We start from the raw sequence: 17876 nt of genomic DNA, 5'->3' as shown, positions 1-17876 counted from the left end.
CAAGAGGGGACAGATCTTCAGTGTGGGGCACAGGCCGTCTGTGATGGAGCTACACTCGAGGTGCTGAGGTGCGTGGGCAGAGGTGAGGTGCGAGAAGATGTGGCACCTTTGGGACCTTACAGGTGGGGCTCAGGGATGAGAGTGTGGGGTCGGGAGTGGATGGTGTCTTGCTGAGCAGGGACTCATGGGCTCTCGGCAGGAATTTGGGCTCTATTCTGCAGCCATTGGAAGGCTCTCAGCAGAGAGGAGAAGGGGATTGAGGGAAGACCCCTGCGGCTGGGCCTTGAGGAATGATGAGGACCTTTGCGGTCTCCCAGGCATGCAGTGGTGGCGGGAGATTTGGGAGGTAGGCTGGGTGGGACCTGGTGGCCAATGGGCTGAGAGGGGTGAGCAGGATATCAGGAGGAGCTCCAGTCTCCCAGTGTGCCCTCTGGCACTGGCAGTGGTGCTGTTTGCGGCCTGGATAACCGGGGAGGAGGTGGTGGAGGAAACAGGCGATGCTCACTCTGTCCTTGCCTGGCTCCAGTGCGGGACAGCTAGGACTGCTGCCCAGGAGGAGGCCCTCAGCGTGTGATAGTGGAGCGATAGGGGTGGACAAGAGCGCCTGAGACAGTCCTGGGGCCACCGCATTCGAGACAGCCCTGGGGCCACAGTGTTTGGGCAATAGAGGGAGGAGAGAAGAGCGAAAGAGGAAAGAACAGTCAGGGAACAAGAAGGGAAAGCAGCAGAGCACTGGCCCAAAAGCCAAGGAGCGTCCAGAAGAAAAGAGAAAGTGAGATAAAGGTCATTGGGCTTTATTGGAAGTGGCCACCAGAAGGTCAGCGGCTATCTTATCAGGAGTTGGTCTAGGGGTTGCTGAAGGCAGAGAGCAAAGGGTCAGAGGAATGAAGGTTGAGGACACAGGTGCAGAGTATAGACAATTCTCAGAAGCTAGGCAGAGGGGAGATGCTATGTGGCCAGGTGTGGGTGTAAATCTTGGGTGGAGGCTCCCCAGAATCTCCTGAGAGGGGCAGGAAGACAGGGAGGCAGAGGATGGCGAGGAGGTAGTTGAAGAGATTCCACCCCAGGAGAAAGGAGTGAGGAGCAGAGGCTGGGAGCCAGGGGGGAGGAGGGGGGGAGGAGGAGGGGGGGGAAGGGAGGGGAGGAGGAGGGGGAGGGGAGGAAGAGGAGGGGGAGGAGGAAGGGAGGAAGGAGAGAAGAGAGAGAGGGAGGGGAGGAGGGGGAGGAGGAGGGGGAGGAAGGGAGGGAGAGGCATGTGTGGGTGGAGGTGACGTGGGGTCATCAGAGCAGGTGGGGACAGTGTCCAGTGGGTGGACCATCGGACAAGGGGAGAGGGTGGTGAGGAGGGCAGGATGATCGGCAGAGGCAGGGACTGGCGCCCCTAGAAGCGAGAAGCCTCTACCACATGGGGCATTTCACCAGTCACCCAGCTAGGCTAGCATGTAGTGAACGCGTGCTGTGGGTTGGCCACTGGGACACACAGCCTGGGAAGACGCGACAGCCCCTGTCTCAAAGGGGCTAACAGTTCCATGAGCTCTCACTCATCCTGTGAGCTCTCACCCTCCCAATGCTCACTTTGGCAGCGCATAAATTCAAATTGGAACAATACAGAGGAGATTAGCATGGCCCCTGAGCAAAGATGACACGGAAGTTCGTGAAGTGTTCCATATTTTTAAAAAAACTCATATTCCCAGTGGCTCGGAAGGCAGGCCTGGGCACACCCCACATTTGCCCAGAGTACAGACAGACAGAGGTTCAAAGGGGTTTAGTGACTGACCAAAGGTCACACAGCCAGGAGGAGGCAGCTTCAAGACCAGATGCATTCCTCCAGGCCCCAAACCCCACTCTGAATCCTAGGCTGAGTCTCGGCCAGGCGGCTTTCAGGCTTGGCCGCCCCATTCCCCTCAGCAAGGACAGTACAAGCCCAAGGCAAACAGGTATTCACCTTTCAGAGTGCCCGGTATGTGCCCAGCCATGTCGTGGGCACTGGGGCAGGGAGGAGGCAGGAATTCTCTGTGCCTGATGGTGAGGTGGGAGAATGAGATGTCCCAGGAGAGGGTAGAGGGCCTTCCCTGGTGGCTCAGTGATAAGGGACCCGCCTGCCAATGCAGGAGACACTATCAATCCCTGGTCCAGGAAGATTCCCTGGAGAAGGAAATGGCAACCTGCTCCAGTGTTCTTGCCTGGGAAATCCCAGGGACAGAGGAGCCTGGCAGGCTACAGTCCATGGGGTCGGACACAATCGGTAACTAAACAGTAATAACAGGAGAGAAGTAGAAGCACCCCTTCCGAGGAGGGAGAGAGGGAGGAGGGGGAGGAAAGTGGAGGACCACCGGTCCTCCCGGCCCCCCCCACGCACACATGCTGCCAGGAGGCAGTCTGGGAACCCAGGAAGGGGCCTCTGTGACTCCTCCCCAGAGACTGCGGGGCCCACCCCTGGGCCAGGGGCCGTTCTGCCCCGGGGATTTCAGGGTGTGGTCACCACCGCGCCCTAGAACAACTCAGAGGTGGGAAGGGCCAGGCCGGCCACCTGGACTGGGGCCCGCCCCTGCCGCCGGGCATTGGCCACTGGGAGGAAGGGGTCACAGCCCCAGCCTCCGCAGCGTCTTAGGCAAACGGCCCAGGAGGCTCCGCACCTAAGCAGCTTCCAGACGGCTAGGAGCCCCAGGGCTCTCCTTCCTCCTCCTTGGCCAGACCGGTGAGTGACCAGGAAATGTGCCCTGGAGTCGGGACCCTGGGGGAGGAGGGGCGCGCCACAGCGGTTTTCCCACACCCTCCTGCGTCCCCTCCTGATCATTCTGTGAGCCCACTCCAGAAGAGAACCCACCCAGTGACCCCTGCTGCCACGTGCCCTGCCCTCCTCTCCGGATCCCGGCCCCGCACTCCGTGGGACAGACTCCAAGGGCAGCCCCAGGGAGCTGTGACCGGGATGAGGGAACTGGCCTTGGGCAGACCCAGCTGGATCCCACTTTGGGACCAGCTGGCGGGAGGGGGGCTTCTGAAAAGGAAGGGGTGGTCAGAACAGAGGAGCAGAGGCCAAGTGGAGGGACTCATGCGTCCACTTGTCCGCCCTCCCTTCTAACAGCTCTCCCCACTGCCCAGTTAGGATAGCTGTCCTAGAGTGGCCCAGCTGGTTTCTTTATACCTGGCCTGAACTCACCCTCCCCGTGACTCACCTGCAGCCCCAAGCTAACCTGAGAGCCCCACTGCCCAGCCTATGACCTGGTTTGTGAAAGAGTAGGTCCTAGGGACCCCCCCTCCATGCTTACCAACATTGCTGGCCACTGAGAGCCCTCCCTGCCCACTGTTCCCAAGGCGGAGAGGCATAGCCTCCAGCCCTGCAGGCTGTTGTCGCTGGGGGGTCCCCCCACCCCCAGCCCGGGTCTCACCTGGCTCCCTTCAGCCCCCAGGCCTCCTGAGACAATCTCCTGGCAAGCCCACCTGCCTCCCCACTTCCTCCCTGAGCTCTGCAGCTTGCTTCACCCTATTTCTATTTGCTCTGTTCTTCCTGGAGCTGTTGATCCAATAGTGGGAGAGGATGGGCAGTTGGTACCGAATGCCAGCCCTGATGGCTGGTCACTGTCACGTCCTGGGCACAGGAAAGCCCATGATCATGACTGGGGGTACCTGATGATCAGAACACAGTCACTGTTCCACAGCAGAGTGTTGGAGCGATTTGGAGCTGGATCTAGGTGGGGCTTCCCTGATGGCTCAGATGGTAAAGAATCTGCCTGCAATGCAGGAGACCTGGGTTCCATCCCTGGGTTGGGAGGATCCCCTGGAGAAGGGAAAGGCTACCCACTCCAGTATTCTGGCCTGGAGAATGCCATAGTCCATGGGGTCACAAAGAGTCGGACACGACTGAGCGACTTTCACTTTCCCTTCACATTCTGCCTGGAGAATCCCATGGACAGAGGACCCTGGAGGGCTACAGTCCATGGGATTGCAGAGTCAGACATGACTGAAGCGAGTGAGTATGCACGTTCCCCCTATAAAGATAATTTGTGTGTGTGTGTTTAGTTGCTCAGTCATGTCCAACTCTTTCTGACCCATGGACCATAGCCCACCAGGCTCCTCTGTCTGTGCAGTTTCTCTAGGCAAGAATACTGGGGTGGGTTGCCATAACCCCCTCCAGGGGATCTTCCCCACCCAGGGATAGAACCCAGGTCTCCCACATTGTAGGCGGATTCTTTACCATCTGAGCCACCAGGAAAGCCCATAAAGAGTTTGCTGCTGCTGCTGCTAAGTCGCTTCCGTTGTGTCTGACTCTGTGCGACCCCATAGACGGCAGCCCACCAGGCTCCCCCATCCCTGGGATTCTCCAGGCAAGAATACTGAAGTGGGTTGCCATTTCCTTCTCCAAAGCATGAAAGTGAAAAGTGAAAGTGAAGTTGCTCAGCCGTGTCCGACTCTTAGCGACCCCATGGACTGCAGCCTACCAGGCCCCTCCGTCCATGGGATTTTCCAGGCAAGAGTACTGCAGTGGGGTGAAAGATAGTTTAACCCCATTACAAATATTTGGATAATGGGGGGGATTTCAATCTAATGATTCAGGGTTTTGGTTTCTCTCCATCCATTCTGCTTTCCTAGGCTTACATGTTGGGGAGTTTTATAGACATAGGGTTGTCCCAGCGTACGCTGACATTTATGATGCACTTTTTCGCTTCCACATCTCTTGATTCAGTAAAAAGCAGGTAATGCTACCAGGCACTGGAGACGATGAAAAATCAGAGGTGGTCCCTGCCTGAAGGTAGCTTCCATTCCAGAAGGAGCGACTGACAAGTAAATGACAGTTACACTATTCTGTGGTGAATTCCAATGCAGGGTTCTATGGGGGACATGTCCAAGGAGCACCCCCCGCCTCCATCCCACATCTCTCAGGCGAGAGGGAAATCTACAATGCTGTCCAAGGAGGTGATCTCAGAGGTGAATTCTAATGGCATCTGCAATTCAGCCTCCTGAGAAACCTTCTGGACCTGGTGCTCTGTCCGTGGCAGATTTTATTTATTAATTTTGCTCGTCAATGGTAATTAGTCTTTTTAGGTTTTCCACTGGTTCGCTAGTTAATTTTGGCCATGTCATTTTTTATTTTATTTATTTTTGGCAGTTTTTTATTTTACCGGGGAAGTATTCCTTTTTTCTAGATTTGTAAAAGCTCCACTTTTGTCATGGATTTCCTTCTGGCCTAGGAAATAATTTTTTTTTTTTAAGTTTTCAAAGACAGAGAAAACCTGTACATTTTCTTTCTTTCTTTGGTTGCATCAGATCTTCATTGCGTCCTGTAGGATCTTGGCGGCACACAGACTCTCTAGTTGTGCCTTGCGGGCTTAGTTGCTCACTGCCTGTGGGATCTTCCTGGACCAGGGATCAAACCTGTGTCCCCTCCATTGACAGATGGATTCTTAACCATTGGGCCACCAGGGAAGTCCCTGTATGTTTTCTATACAAATGTTTTTGTATACTTAAGGGATGTAAGGTTCCATATGTACCAAATCAAGTTTATTGATTATTCAAATACATTTTCTTTATATGCTTCTTTTGTTCTGATTCTGATAGAGGTGTATTAAATCTCCATCTCAAATTCTCTCTATAAAGTGCTTCATGTACTTTTGAAAAAAAGATTTATTTATTCATTTATTTTTATTTTTGGTTGTACTGGGTCTTCATTGCTGTGCACAGGCTTTCTCTAGCAGTGATGAGTGGAGGCTACTCTTCATTGAGGTCCACCGGCTTCTCACAGTGGGGGCTTCTCTTGTTTGGGGCACATGGGCCATAGAGAGTGGGCTCAGTAGTTATGGGGCACATGAGAGTGGGCTCAGTAGTTATGGCGCGTGGGCTTGGTTGCTCCACGGCATGTGGGATCTTCCCAGACCAGGGATCAAACACATGTCCCCTGCATTGGCAGGTGGATTCTTAACCACTGGACCACCAGGGAAGCCCTTTTCTCGTACTTGTAATAGTTTTTTGCTTTTTCTATTTAATTATAATGCTATTGGGAGCATACAGATTTTGACTGTCCTGTCATCACAAATTGTGCCTTTGTATCAGTATGTCATATCCCTGTTTATCCTGCTTAGTGCCTGTTGCTCAGTAGCTCAGCTGTGTCTGACTCTTTGCAGCCCCATGGACGCAGCACACCAGTCTTGCCAGTCCATCACCATCTCCCAGAGCTTGCTCAAACTCATGCCCACTGAGTCGGTGATGCCATCCAAACATCTCATCCTCTGTCATCCCCTTCTCCTCCTGTCTTCAGTCTTTCCCAGCATCAGGCTCTTTTCTAATGAGTCAGATCTTCGCATCAGCTGGCCAAAGTATTTGAACTTCAGCTTCAGCATCAGTCCTTCCAATGAATATTCAGGATTTATTTCCTTTAGGATTGACTGATTTGATCTCCTTGCAGTCCAAGGGACTCTCAAGAGTCTTCTCTAATACCACAGTTCAAAAGAATCAATTCTTCAACACTCAGCCTTCTTTAAAATAATAATAATAATAATGGTTGAAAATAAAAGGACACAGAGAGATACCAGCAAGTGAAAAGGTTAAAATAAAATGAAATAAAAAGGAAGCATGACCATATTAATAACAGAAAGGTAGAATTTCAGGTTGTATATTTCAGATACTTGCTTGTATCTCTCTGTGTCCTTTTATTTTCAACCATTATCACTTTTTTATAAAAAAAAAAAAAAAGCATATTTCTTGTGTGTATCATATCACTAATTTTTAAACCCAAGCTGTGTCTTAATGGGATAATTCAGTGTGCTCACATTTCATTTAACAGTTGGTACACTGTCCTTGATTTTGTTACCAGTGGTTTGTGTTACATTTATTAGTTTACCTTGTGGTATTCTTTTCCCCTTCGATGAGGTTGCTATTGATTCCCTTTTTTCTCCTTCTGTTAATCTCTTGTCCTTCTGTACTTTCTTCGTCGTTAGTGGCTTCTGCTTTTCCTTCCGGTTCCTAATCCAGTGTGTTCTAGCGTGTGTGCGATGAGGATTCTTTTTCTCAGCGACCCATCTGGAACTCACCGAGCCCTGCCAGTCTGTAGACTTGGGTCCGCTTTCCAGCTTAGGGAAATCTGCTTGTTCACATGACTATGTTTCTTTTCCTTTTTCTGTTGCCTGTTGGCTCTCCTGGCTGGATCTCCCAGTTTCTTATCTTTTCCCTCTTTACTTCCATCTCTGTGTGCTTTTGCTCTGAGGTTTGAGATATTTTTTTTCTGCTTGATCTCCCAGGCCACACATTTGAATATCAAGAGGAACTATCTTCTCCTCCAATTAGTAGTACAACAATATATTTTAAAGTTCTAAAGCAGTCCCTTTCTTCTTCTTTTGTGCCTTACTTGAATCTTAGAGAGTTTTTTCTTCTTGTTGTTCACATTATAATTATATTTTCCGGCCGTCTATCTTGCGAATAACCTCAAGGTATGTGTTTTTTCTTTTAAACTAGGTTATATACTTATGTGTTTTTTTTTAATCAAAGCATTAAAAAGTATATAACAATAATTCTCATACATATCATTTTCCTTGCCCTGTTCTTTATCAGCTTAAAAGTTACCATTTTAATCAATTCTTTCTTTATTCTCCCAGAGTTGCTTTCTGCAAACACAGACTAGTATGAATATATTGATTATTTTCTGTCTGTCTTACACAAAGATAGCATGCAGGACATCTTGTTTTTTATTTATTTATTTTTTTGCCTTTTTGATTTAACCATGTGCCTTGGAGCTTGTACATAGAAAGTATCCTTCCTTATAGCTACATGCTTTCCTGTTGTAGGGATGTAGCATAAATCATTTAACCAGTCCACTGTTGATGGATACTTGGATTGTGTCCTATCCTTTGCTATTACAAACAACATTATAATAAATAATCTTGTAAACCTGTACAGAGAAATCGCAGTGAAATCCCAAAAGTACAATTGCTGGGGCAAAGGGTAAACAGTAGGTATTTTTTAGATGTTGACAAATTGCTGCACTCAGGGCTTGTATCAATTTGCTCTCCCACCAACACAAATGAACACACCTTTCTCCCCTCAGCCTTGCCAACTGAGTGTCATCAAAATTTTGTTTTCTGCCAATCTGATCCTAAAATACATTATCTTAAGGTAGCTTGAGTTTGCATTTCTCTTTCCAGTGAGAATGAGCATCTTTTTATGTATCTGAGGACTATTTGTTTCTATTTTTCTGTGAATGGTCTGTTCCTGTCCTTGGCCCATTTACATATTAAGTTATTGGTCTTTCTTTAAAATTGATGTCTAGGTGGTCCTTCTATAGGGAAAATAGCCCTTTGTCTATTACATGAGTTGTAATCTTGTCAAAGTTCATCTTTTGGCTTTGCTAATGAAACTTTCTCGCCACTCAAGTTTTCTTGAAATGCGTTTGTGTAGCCAAGTGTATAAACCACTTATCTTATGGCGTTTAGATTTAGAGCCTTTGTTACAAAGGCTTTTTTTTTTAAGTAGAGAATTTTGCTCATATTTTCCTCCCTGAGTATTGTTATGTCTTCACTTTTAACATCTGAATCTTTGATACTTTGGGGTATGTCTGAGTGGACAGGGTAAGTCCACTTTAACTCATCTTTAATTATCTTTTTTTTTTTTCTGGATGGTCACCCAGTTGTCCCATCCCCCTTTACTACTGACAAGTTCTTCCCGCCATGATTTAGTGTGTCCTGAGTCCTCGTCATGCTGGGGTCTGATAGCAGTGGCCTGTTTGGTAGCTCTGGTTGCTCCACCTCTCTCCAGCCCCATCAGAGGAGTGATGTTGATTATATATCTTTGCTCATCAGGACTGGAGGTGAGATGCTAGAATGCCCCACTTCGTGGGGGTCCCTAGAGCAGTAGTGGTCTCTTGCCTCCTTAGCAAGACCAGCCTTAAGCACAGAGGCTACTTGGCCCACCTACTTGGCTCCCCATCAGCTCCTGGGGGCAAGGGGTCTGGACAAGGCTCACCCTCCCTTCACTCCAGGGTCCCATGGCAGGCACAGTTTGCCCCAGGATTTCCCAGGTCCCAGCCTGTCTCAGGGCCTCTCGCCTGTGCCAGCCAGGTCCTGCCCATTCATCTTCCCCAGCCCGCACTTGGTTTGGGCAGTAGAGGGTAGCAGTTAGGAGGGGAAGAGAAGCAGGGCATGTTTAAGCTGCCATATTTCCAGAATCCTTGGCCCCAGAACTGTATCTTAAAGGGAGAGAACTTCCTTTGTCTGTGATAGATTGGGAGTAGGGGGGAGCTGGAAGGGCTGGTCTGTTTTCAGATAAGAAATAATGAATACCTCGCGGAGTAGTAACACTGAGGATGCAGAAGAGTTAAAAAAGAAATTTGAAGGTTTTTTCCTTGCCTTTTATTATGAAATTTTTCAATCATATGAAAAAGTAAAAAAGAATACTGACATGAATGTAATTATACCTATTACCTAGATTCAACAATGACTATTTTGTCATTGTTGTTCTGTCTTTTTGTTCTATCTTTTTTGCCAAGAATAAAATTATAAAAGTTGTGAATTCCAGGCTTCATTATATTTCACCCTTGAAAACTTCCCTGGTATCAGGGCTTCCCTGATAGCTCAGTTGGGTAAATAATCCGCCTGCAATGCAGGAGCCCATGGTTTGATTCCTGGGTTGGGAAGATCCCCTGGAGAAGGGATAGGCTACCCACTCCAGTATTCTTGGGCTTCTCTTGTGGCTCAGCTGGTAAAGAATCCACCTGCAATGAGGGAGACCTGGGTTCTATCCCTGGGTTGGGAAGATCCCCTGGAGAAGGGAATGGCTCCCCAACTCCAGTATTCTGGCCTGGAGAATTCCATGGACTCGCAAAGAATCGGACACGACTGAGTGACTTTCACTTCACTTCACTTGAAAACTTCAGCATGCATCTCCTAAAAATGATCTTTTTCTCTGTAACCATGATACCATTACGTTAATGCCTTAATGTAGTCTAAGATTCAGGCCATAGTCAAATTTTCCCCATTATCCTAAGACAAGTCTCTCATAGCCCATTCAAACCAGGATCCAATCCTATGCATTCATTGCATTTGGTTGAACTCTCCCTAGACAACCCCTTCCTTTTCCTTCTGCTCTGACACGGACAAAGAGACAGACCAGTTGTCGTGTAGAATGTGTGTTTTATTTATTCTTAAAATATTTATTTATTTGGCTGCTCCAGTAGTAGTGGGTACATGGCATCTTCAATCTGCCTTGCCGCATTCGAGATCTTTTTTAGTTGTGACATGTGGAATATTTAGCTGAAGCACATGAAATCTTTAGTTGCAGCACGTGAACTCTTAGTTGTGGCATGTGGAATCTAGTTTCCTGACCAGGGATCGAACTCAGGCCCCCTGCATCGGGAATTCGAAGTTTCAGCCACTGGACCACCAGAGACATCCCAGAATGTCTGTTTTAGATTTGAATGTTGGCTTCTGTGGTGATGTTCCCATGTTCCTCTAACCCTGGTGTTACCTGGGGACTGGTGAGTCTGAAAGGTTTCCCTAAGTAGGGTCACCAGGACTCTGAGAGAGATGAGACAAGAGAAGCAGGTGATTCCTCCTCAGCACCAGAGGTGATGCTGAGATGGGGAGGAGGAGGAAGATGAACTCAGTTTGTGTATCTTTTCAGTGTATCAAGGACTTCCCCGGGCAGTTGGATTGCTTAACCTGGAGATACAGTTGAAAGCTGTTAACCCAATAAAGTGGGTTGAGCTTTCCCAGGACAGTCGGGTGAGAAGCAGAGATGAGATAGCAAGCACCCAGGAAACGGGCAGAGGAAGGAAGCAGACCAAGAGGCCATAGCCTGAGGCATCCAGGAGTGGGAGGATGATAAAGACTACATGCGAGAGGAGCCAGGCCAGACCAGGACCAAACTTGCCCTTGAGGAGGTTGTAGGAGACCTGAGCGAGGGGTTGGAGGTCTGAGAGAGCAGATGGTGAGATGCTAGGTGAACAGACTCCTTTGAGAAGTTGGCTCTGAACAGGAGGAGGGGAGGGCTGGTTCCAGTGTTGTAGCCACGCATTCCGGGAAACAAACTCACTCAGAAGGACAATGCAGATAGTGGAGGGGAAATAAACTCACTCAGAAGGACAATGCAGATAGTGGAGTGCAGTTTATCACACTGGCAGGCCCAAGGCAGAGTCTTCTCTTAGCCAAGGATCCCGACCAGTTTTTGTGAAAACCTTATATACCCTAAGCATATGTGCCCAAACCCACCTCCTCAAATTCCCTGAACCTAATCTGAACAAAGGAAAAAGAAAGATACAATCAAAGTTAACCTGTGATTTATATGTCTTAAACCTAGGTAGTTAATAGTGGACAATTATCAATAGGCTGTGGTCATACCCCAATAAGCTTAATAGAATGTATGATTCTATTCGGTTACACAAATAATTAGGATATTCTTTTAGGCGATGGAGAGCCCTGAGGTTCTTCCTTTTGGGGGGCCTGGTTTTCCAGTTGGTATGTTGTTTCCATAGATACTGGGCATACCATAGAGACTGTGGCTCAAAGTCCACAGTCTGGCCCAAGATGGAGTCCTGCTTTCAAGATAGAGCCTATTCTGTTTCCTCCTTCACCAGGGGCACACTTTTTTATTTCCCAAGGTAGAGAGACCTTGAGTTTGTTGAAATGCCAAAGGGACAAAGGCAGTCAGGTGGATGGGACTGGAGATTTGAGATGAGGCAACTCCTGAGCAGATGAGAGTCACTTGGGTTCCCAGGGCTCAGGTTGGGGAGGTCGGCTTGGACAGGCGGACCCTGAGCCCCCATCGGGGAGGGAGAAGGACAGGCGAGCACAGGGGCAGGTTGGCTGGAGGGGGCGGCAGAAGATGACCACCCTGTCACATTGTCCCGCCTCCTGAGGTTGGCTCAGGAGGGTCCTTGACAGACCGTTTCTTTTTAACTCATCAGTTGTTCAGGCTGCACTGGGTCTTCACTGCTGAGCGCAGGCTTGCTTCAGTTGCGGTGACTGAGGTCCACTCTCTAATCCCCGTGCTCGGGCTTCTCTTTGTGGTGGCTTCTCTCACAGGCTACAGTAGCTGTGGCACGTGGGCTTAGTTGCCCCGTGGCACATGGAATCTTCCCAGACCAGGGATCAAGCCCATGTCCTCTGCACTGGCAGGTGGATTCTTAGCCGCCGGACCACCAGGGAAGTCCGACAGACCCCTTCTGATTCCTCCCGGCCCAGCAGCAGGAGACCTCCTGGGTGTCTGCCAGCCTTACTCAGAGCCCAGGGGGTGGTGAGTGGTGAAGGGGCTCCACCCCAGGCCTCACCCGGGAGGAGCAGGCCAACCAGACAGCTTCCCGAGGTCACCAAGAGGCTAGGGGCAGAGTCTAAAACCAAGGGCACTCACTCAAAACCCGAAGTCAAGAAAAGCAGAAATGTAACCCAGCTCTCTTCCCCAAGACTGCAAGTGGGTGTGGGAACTAGGGCATCAGCTTGGCTCCTTCACACCAACCAACCCTATGAGAGAGGTGAGAATGACAACCTATTGAATAAAGAGACTGAGGCCCAGAGATCCCAGGGGTCTCCCAGAGAGAAACTGAGGCAGAGTCTACACAAGACTGGAGTCCATTCTGGACTCCAGCTCTATTCTTTTTTCCTTTTAATTGAATGGAGCTTCTGCCCCAATTCCAGGAGAAGAACCTCACCCCAGGTCATTTACGATTGGAATCTCATCACACTAGATGCCTCTGGGGGGGGCGGGGCCAGGCATGGCTACGGTTTGAGAACCCCTGCTGGCTGAGCCCCAGCCTCCCCACAGCACGTTGGTGACAGCGTGGCTCTGGGTTAGGGGTGGGTACGGAGTGAGACCTGGACTCTGTCCTGGAGAAGGTGTGCTCAGAGGAGGGGCAGACGCCAGACCTCGGGCGGTTTGGTACATGGCTAAGTCCCTGGGGGCAAAGATCACCATTCATTTCCGTCCCACCCCGCCCACCCCAGCTGGATGGCAGAAAGCAGGCTCTCAGGCCCAGAGTCAGCCAAGGAGGACCTGTCCCCCCTCCTCCATCCAGCCCTTCTCGCCAGTCCCTGGGCTAAGTCACTGGTCTGCAGGCATTTCCCTTGCTTCTGGCTCCAGAGAGCAGAAGGGATTTTCTGGTGGCACCTGCTCCTGACACTTCAGTGAGGGTTTTGGGAAGTTGGGTGAGGTGCTGCTGGCTTCTTCTGTTCCTCCCCCAGCGTGTGCCTCTGGAGGCATGAGGGTGTGGTGAGCGAGGAGGACCCTGCGGGGGAGCTGCCGTGGTCCCCACCTCCTCTCACTGGGGGAGGGGCAGCCTCCTCGGTAACCCAGACTGGCCGGATCTGTGTGGGGTTGGCTCCATCCCTGAAGGGTGGGGCCAGAGCCCAGGGGGAGAGCTCAGGTGTGGGAGCCAGGCCTCTTACAGAGGAGGGGCAGCGGGCGGGGTGCTGGCTGCCTTTCCTGTGGTCCCAGTCCCCTCCGGCCACTGTCACTCCTGGCCTCTGCCTCGGGGAGACCCTGTCGCTCCTGGTTTCTGCTGCAAGCAGACGCTGCTCCCCAGTTGCACCTGCAGGGCAGTGCCGAGGGCCTGGGTTCCCACCCCAGTCCTCCTCTGTCCCTTCCCCACCCCAGCTCCTCCCTAGTAGCTCAGCTGCCTTGGAATTTACAGTGGCTCTTCCCATCTGTCTTCCGGCTTGACTGCACCTCTCTAGGTGGCTGTGTGTGTGTGTGTGTGTGTGTGTCCCCTGGCCCTCCAGGTGGAGACAAAGTGACGTGTCATATGTGTTATAAGTGTGAGAACTCCAGGTCTCTCGGGGGGATTAGTGTGTCTCTGGGCCACTGGCTTCTAGGTTGGGGCACAGGGGATGGTAGAGAGATGGTACTGGAACTCTGAGGGCAGAGTAGGGCACAGGCCCCAGACTTGCTCTGGATGGGGTCTCCCTAAGTGTCCCACACCCTGAATCCATGCCAGGCCTGGCTCTACTTGGGTGTCCCCATGCTGAGCCCACAGTGGGTGCAGGGGAGGACAGCCCGGGGGATGTGGGCCAGGGAGGAAGGAGAGTCAGGGCTCTGGGCTAGAGGATGACTGGTACGTGAGATGAGGGCCCTGGGATCCTAGTGGAAGGGTAAAGGTCAGAGCTTCCTGTTTAGCCACTGCCGGAGTGCCTTCGGGCTGGCGGGTGGTGGGCACTTGGGGCTGAGGAGGGAACACCTCTGAGGGGGTTAATGAAGAAAGATGGACCCAAGGGCTTGGAGGACAGACCACAGTTTCTCACCCAGGACAGGTGCTCTGTGAGCACCCACCTGCTGAGGGGTGAAGAGACAAGAGGCTAGAAGGAAGCTCTCATGGTAGGATGGGAGAGCTAGTCCATGCCCCCTTTCTCTGGTCTATGGAGAGTGGGGAAGGGGCCTGGGCATACTTGTGCACGTGTGTGGGCACACCGGTGGGGGTGGACACATGCGTCTGGTGACTAAAGTTGCAGGAGGCAGACCCAGGCCATCAGGCGAGTAGATGGCGATGTGGTCAGAACCCCTCTGGTCTTCCACGTGGCTGGAGGGATCTGGACCCAGCTCCCTCTGAGACCATATCTGCCCAAACCCCTTCCTCTTTGAGATTATCTCCCCCGCCCCCCCGCCCCTCCACATACAAGCTTCCTCTTTTCCATCACATCCTCCCTGGGCGTTAGGGGAGTCGATGGCCATTCATTGTCCAGTCTCCTGCAGCTCAGGCTCCAGCTGCCCCCTCTAGCAGCCCCCATCTGTGCAGCCCACCCTTCCCCCACCAGCGGGCCTAATGCCATCCTCCATGAAGCCTGCCCCATGCCTGTGTCTGGGCCTGGGATTCAAAACTCACTGGTAATCAGAGCGCTGAGTGGGGTGGTCTGTGGTTTCCCTGGACATAAAAATACCCCTGACCGGAGGCACCCCCACCCTGTCTCAGGCAGCCTCTGTCTCAGGCAGCACTTCCGCAGCCCTGACAGGAAATGGGCTGGAGGCTCAGCCTCCCGCCATCTCAAGGCAACTTCTTGTTTCCCTGTTGCCCTGTGCCAGTCCTGGGGTTGTGCCCCTTAACTCCACCCACAAAGCCTTCCCAGGGCTGCATCCCAGCAGCTCAGAGGGGACAGGATGGTGGACATCACCGCCAAACTGACCAAGAGGCAGAGTCGGGACCTGCGGGGACAGGTAGGGGACCCTGGCACTGGGGGTGAGCTCAGCCTCTGATGGGGATGGCAGAGGGGCCTGTGTGGTCCAGGGGCTGCCTGTCGAGCTCAGGGAGCAGAGTCAGGAGCTGGGAGCCTCACGGAGGTTGGGACTCCTCCCTTCTCTCCTCTTTCCTTCTCCGAGGCCCCACTTGTCTCCCCAGGGGTGGCATAGGGATGCTGAGAGGCAGTGATCCGCTTGGGGATGGTGAACGGGGTCGGGGGCGTGGAGAAAGGGGCAAGCCTGTCACCTGCTTGTGGGCAAAGGGAGGAGACTGGTGATGAGAGCAGCTGGAGGGCTGGGGGAACTGGGTAGCTGCATGCGGTGATAGCCGGGCCCTCTTGGCTCTGTTCTTGGTTCTGAGGTGGGAGACCACTTCTTCTTTTCCATTCAGCGTCCCCTGTGTCTCTCACCTGCCTGGGGTGTGGGCCCCCAGAGCCCCTGGTGCCCCAGGCAGGCCCTGTGGACGGGCTGTGTCTGTATCTGGCCTGGGCCTCCAGGAGTTGGGGGTGGGGAGGCAGCCCTGCTCCAGTCTGGCCGAGCTCCCCCCTGGAAGGCCTGAGGGCCTGGAGAGCTTGGTTCTGCCTGGCTTCCAAGAGCCAGTCTGCACCTGGTTGAGACTGTGCCAGGAGAGGAAGCCACCTCTGTTTTATTAGTAGCACTGTGGGCGCTGTACAGAGAGTTCTAGAGTTTGAAGGGGCCTCAGGGCTACTTCAGTCCAGCTCTTTCTGCAGGGCTGCGGCAACCCTAGCAGGGGTTGAACTCCACTCACCTACCTCACAAGAAGGCCCCTCACAACCTGCCCAGGCAGCCTGTGTCTCTGGGGCAGCGCCAATCCTTAGACTGCACTTCCCTCTAAGGGGCATTACCTGGCCCCCGTGTGGCCTCTGATTGTAGTCTGGAGCCCCACGGTGTAATTCTGTGTCTTCTCTTCCTGCTGACAGCCCTGTCACATGGGTGGGGGGGGGCAGGGGCTAAGTGTCTACCTCCCAAATCTCCTCTGTACCAGCTGGGGATGTTCCTTGTACAAGATTCCCATCAGCCCAACCAGCCTGGAACTCCCCATGGACTCAGCCAAGGCCAGCAGCCTGGCCATGTGGAAATCCCCACGTCCAAAAGCCTGTCTCCTTCATTGGTTCCCTTCCAGCTCCTGTCCCAGGGACAAGCAAGGTCACTGCCTCAGTGGGTCCAGCTGGGGTGGGGAGGAGGTATGTCTGATTATCCACCTGCCTCCACCTACTGCCTCCATCCTGCCCTCCCAAGGATTTTCCTGGTTTCTGTGCCTGAATGCTCATTTTCAGGAAGTTCTTGCTCAGAGCTAAACCCAGTCTCTCCTGTAGTGTCAGGTGTGTTTGGGTTTTTTTTTTTTTTTTTTTTTAAATATTTATTTAGCTGTGTCAGGTCTTAGTTGCAGCATGCAGGATCTTTCGTTGCAGCTCACAGACTCTCTAGTTTCGGCACGTAAGTTCTAGGTATGCTTGGTTTTTGTTTGTTGCTAAGTTTGGCATGGAATTGACTTGCATTTCCTGGTGGCTTAGACTGTAAAGAATCTGCCTGTAATGCAGGAGACCTAGGTTCAATCCTTGGGTCGGGAAATATCCCCTGGAGAAGGGAATGGCAACCCATTCCAGTATGCTTGCCTGGGGAATCGCACAGTCAGAGGAGCCCGGTGGGCTACAGTCCATGGGATCACAAAGAGCGACTATCACTTTCACTCAAGCAGTGAGTGTTTCTGGTGGATTGGCTGTGTGCCTCGGGGCATTGGACTGTCTGCTGGGTGGTCAGCTGTGGTCAGTTACATCATCCTGGGTCTAGATCTCAAGAATCTCTTGCCTTTGAGGGGACAGAGAAGGTAGACAGATGGGTGGACGATGAACGGACCACCAAGGCAGAATGCCATTGGGCCCAACGGAATGACTAACCAGAGTGCCAGCTGGTTAGACTTCTCACCGGAGGGAACACGCTTCCCCCAGGTGAGACTTGGGAGCTGAGCACCAGCAGAGGATCAGGACTTGGACAGACAGGGAATTGAAATGCGGGGGTGGGGGTGGGGTGGGGCGGGGGGCAGGTTCCAGAGTGTGGGAACATCTGGAGCAAAGGCACAGGTCAGGGGTGGCGGGGGGAACACTGGTTAAGAAGATGCCTTTTGTGTCTGGGGGAGGGTCAGCAGGCTGGTGTGGTTGGAATACAGGATGCCACAGGAGAGCTGTTGTGGACAGAGAAAAAAGAAGTGGTTTGGAAGGTCCCATTTCAGCCAGACAGGAGTTCGTGGGGCGAGGGAGCAGAGTGGACTGGGAGGAATGCTCAAGTCTTCTTGCCACCTCCAGGCCTGGGGCCCGTCACACCATCTAAACTGGTAACACCCCCTTCTATTTTTGCTTTCTTGTCAGCAGCAGTCATCACCGAGGTGCAGTGCATTTCCTTACCACTCTGCTGGGTTCCTTCCCCACCCCACACACCATTCACACGCGTGTGCACTAGTGTAGCAGCCCCACCAGGGCAGATTTGTGTCTGATTGTCCACGGCTGCATTCCCAGTGCCCAGACCTGTGCCTGGCACAGAGCAGGCAGATCTTTGCTGGCCAAATGGATGCTTTTGCAGGCCCAGTGAGGTTGCATTGAGCAGGATGCACTTCCCCTCTTGAGTAGTTTATAGCTGAATGAAGGTGTTACAGAAATGGAGGAACTTCTATGATTTGTTGTTTTAAAGAGATTTATTGTCCAAAAAAAAAAAAAATT

General features: G+C 52.0%; 1 protein-coding gene and 1 non-coding gene across 7 annotated transcripts in view; both read left to right on the top strand.

Annotated features, from left to right (window-relative positions):
• ARHGAP27 (Rho GTPase activating protein 27) overlaps positions 1–17876 on the top strand; it is a 36193-nt gene that overhangs the window by 5802 nt on the left and 12515 nt on the right. Inside the window, exon 1 of one of the 6 annotated variants that reach the window (XM_070389989.1) lies at positions 14980–15120. The exons of 3 other annotated variants lie outside the window; for them this stretch is intronic. In XM_070389989.1, coding sequence (XP_070246090.1) covers positions 15064–15120 — 57 coding nt within the window. In that variant the 5' untranslated portion in view covers positions 14980–15063. Of the gene's footprint in view, positions 1–14979; positions 15121–17301; positions 17495–17876 lie in introns of those variants that run through there. 2 more of the 6 variants (XM_070389988.1, XM_070389990.1) reach the window with 2 other exon arrangements.
• Positions 1570–1674, top strand: LOC138984068 (U6 spliceosomal RNA). The gene has a single exon (XR_011461421.1). It is a non-coding gene; the product is annotated as a U6 spliceosomal RNA (small nuclear RNA).

Source organism: Bos mutus, chromosome 19 (genome assembly GCF_027580195.1).
Source record: "Bos mutus isolate GX-2022 chromosome 19, NWIPB_WYAK_1.1, whole genome shotgun sequence".
NCBI classification, from domain to species: domain Eukaryota; kingdom Metazoa; phylum Chordata; class Mammalia; order Artiodactyla; family Bovidae; genus Bos; species Bos mutus.
This window is presented reverse-complemented; position numbering and strand designations above follow the sequence as displayed.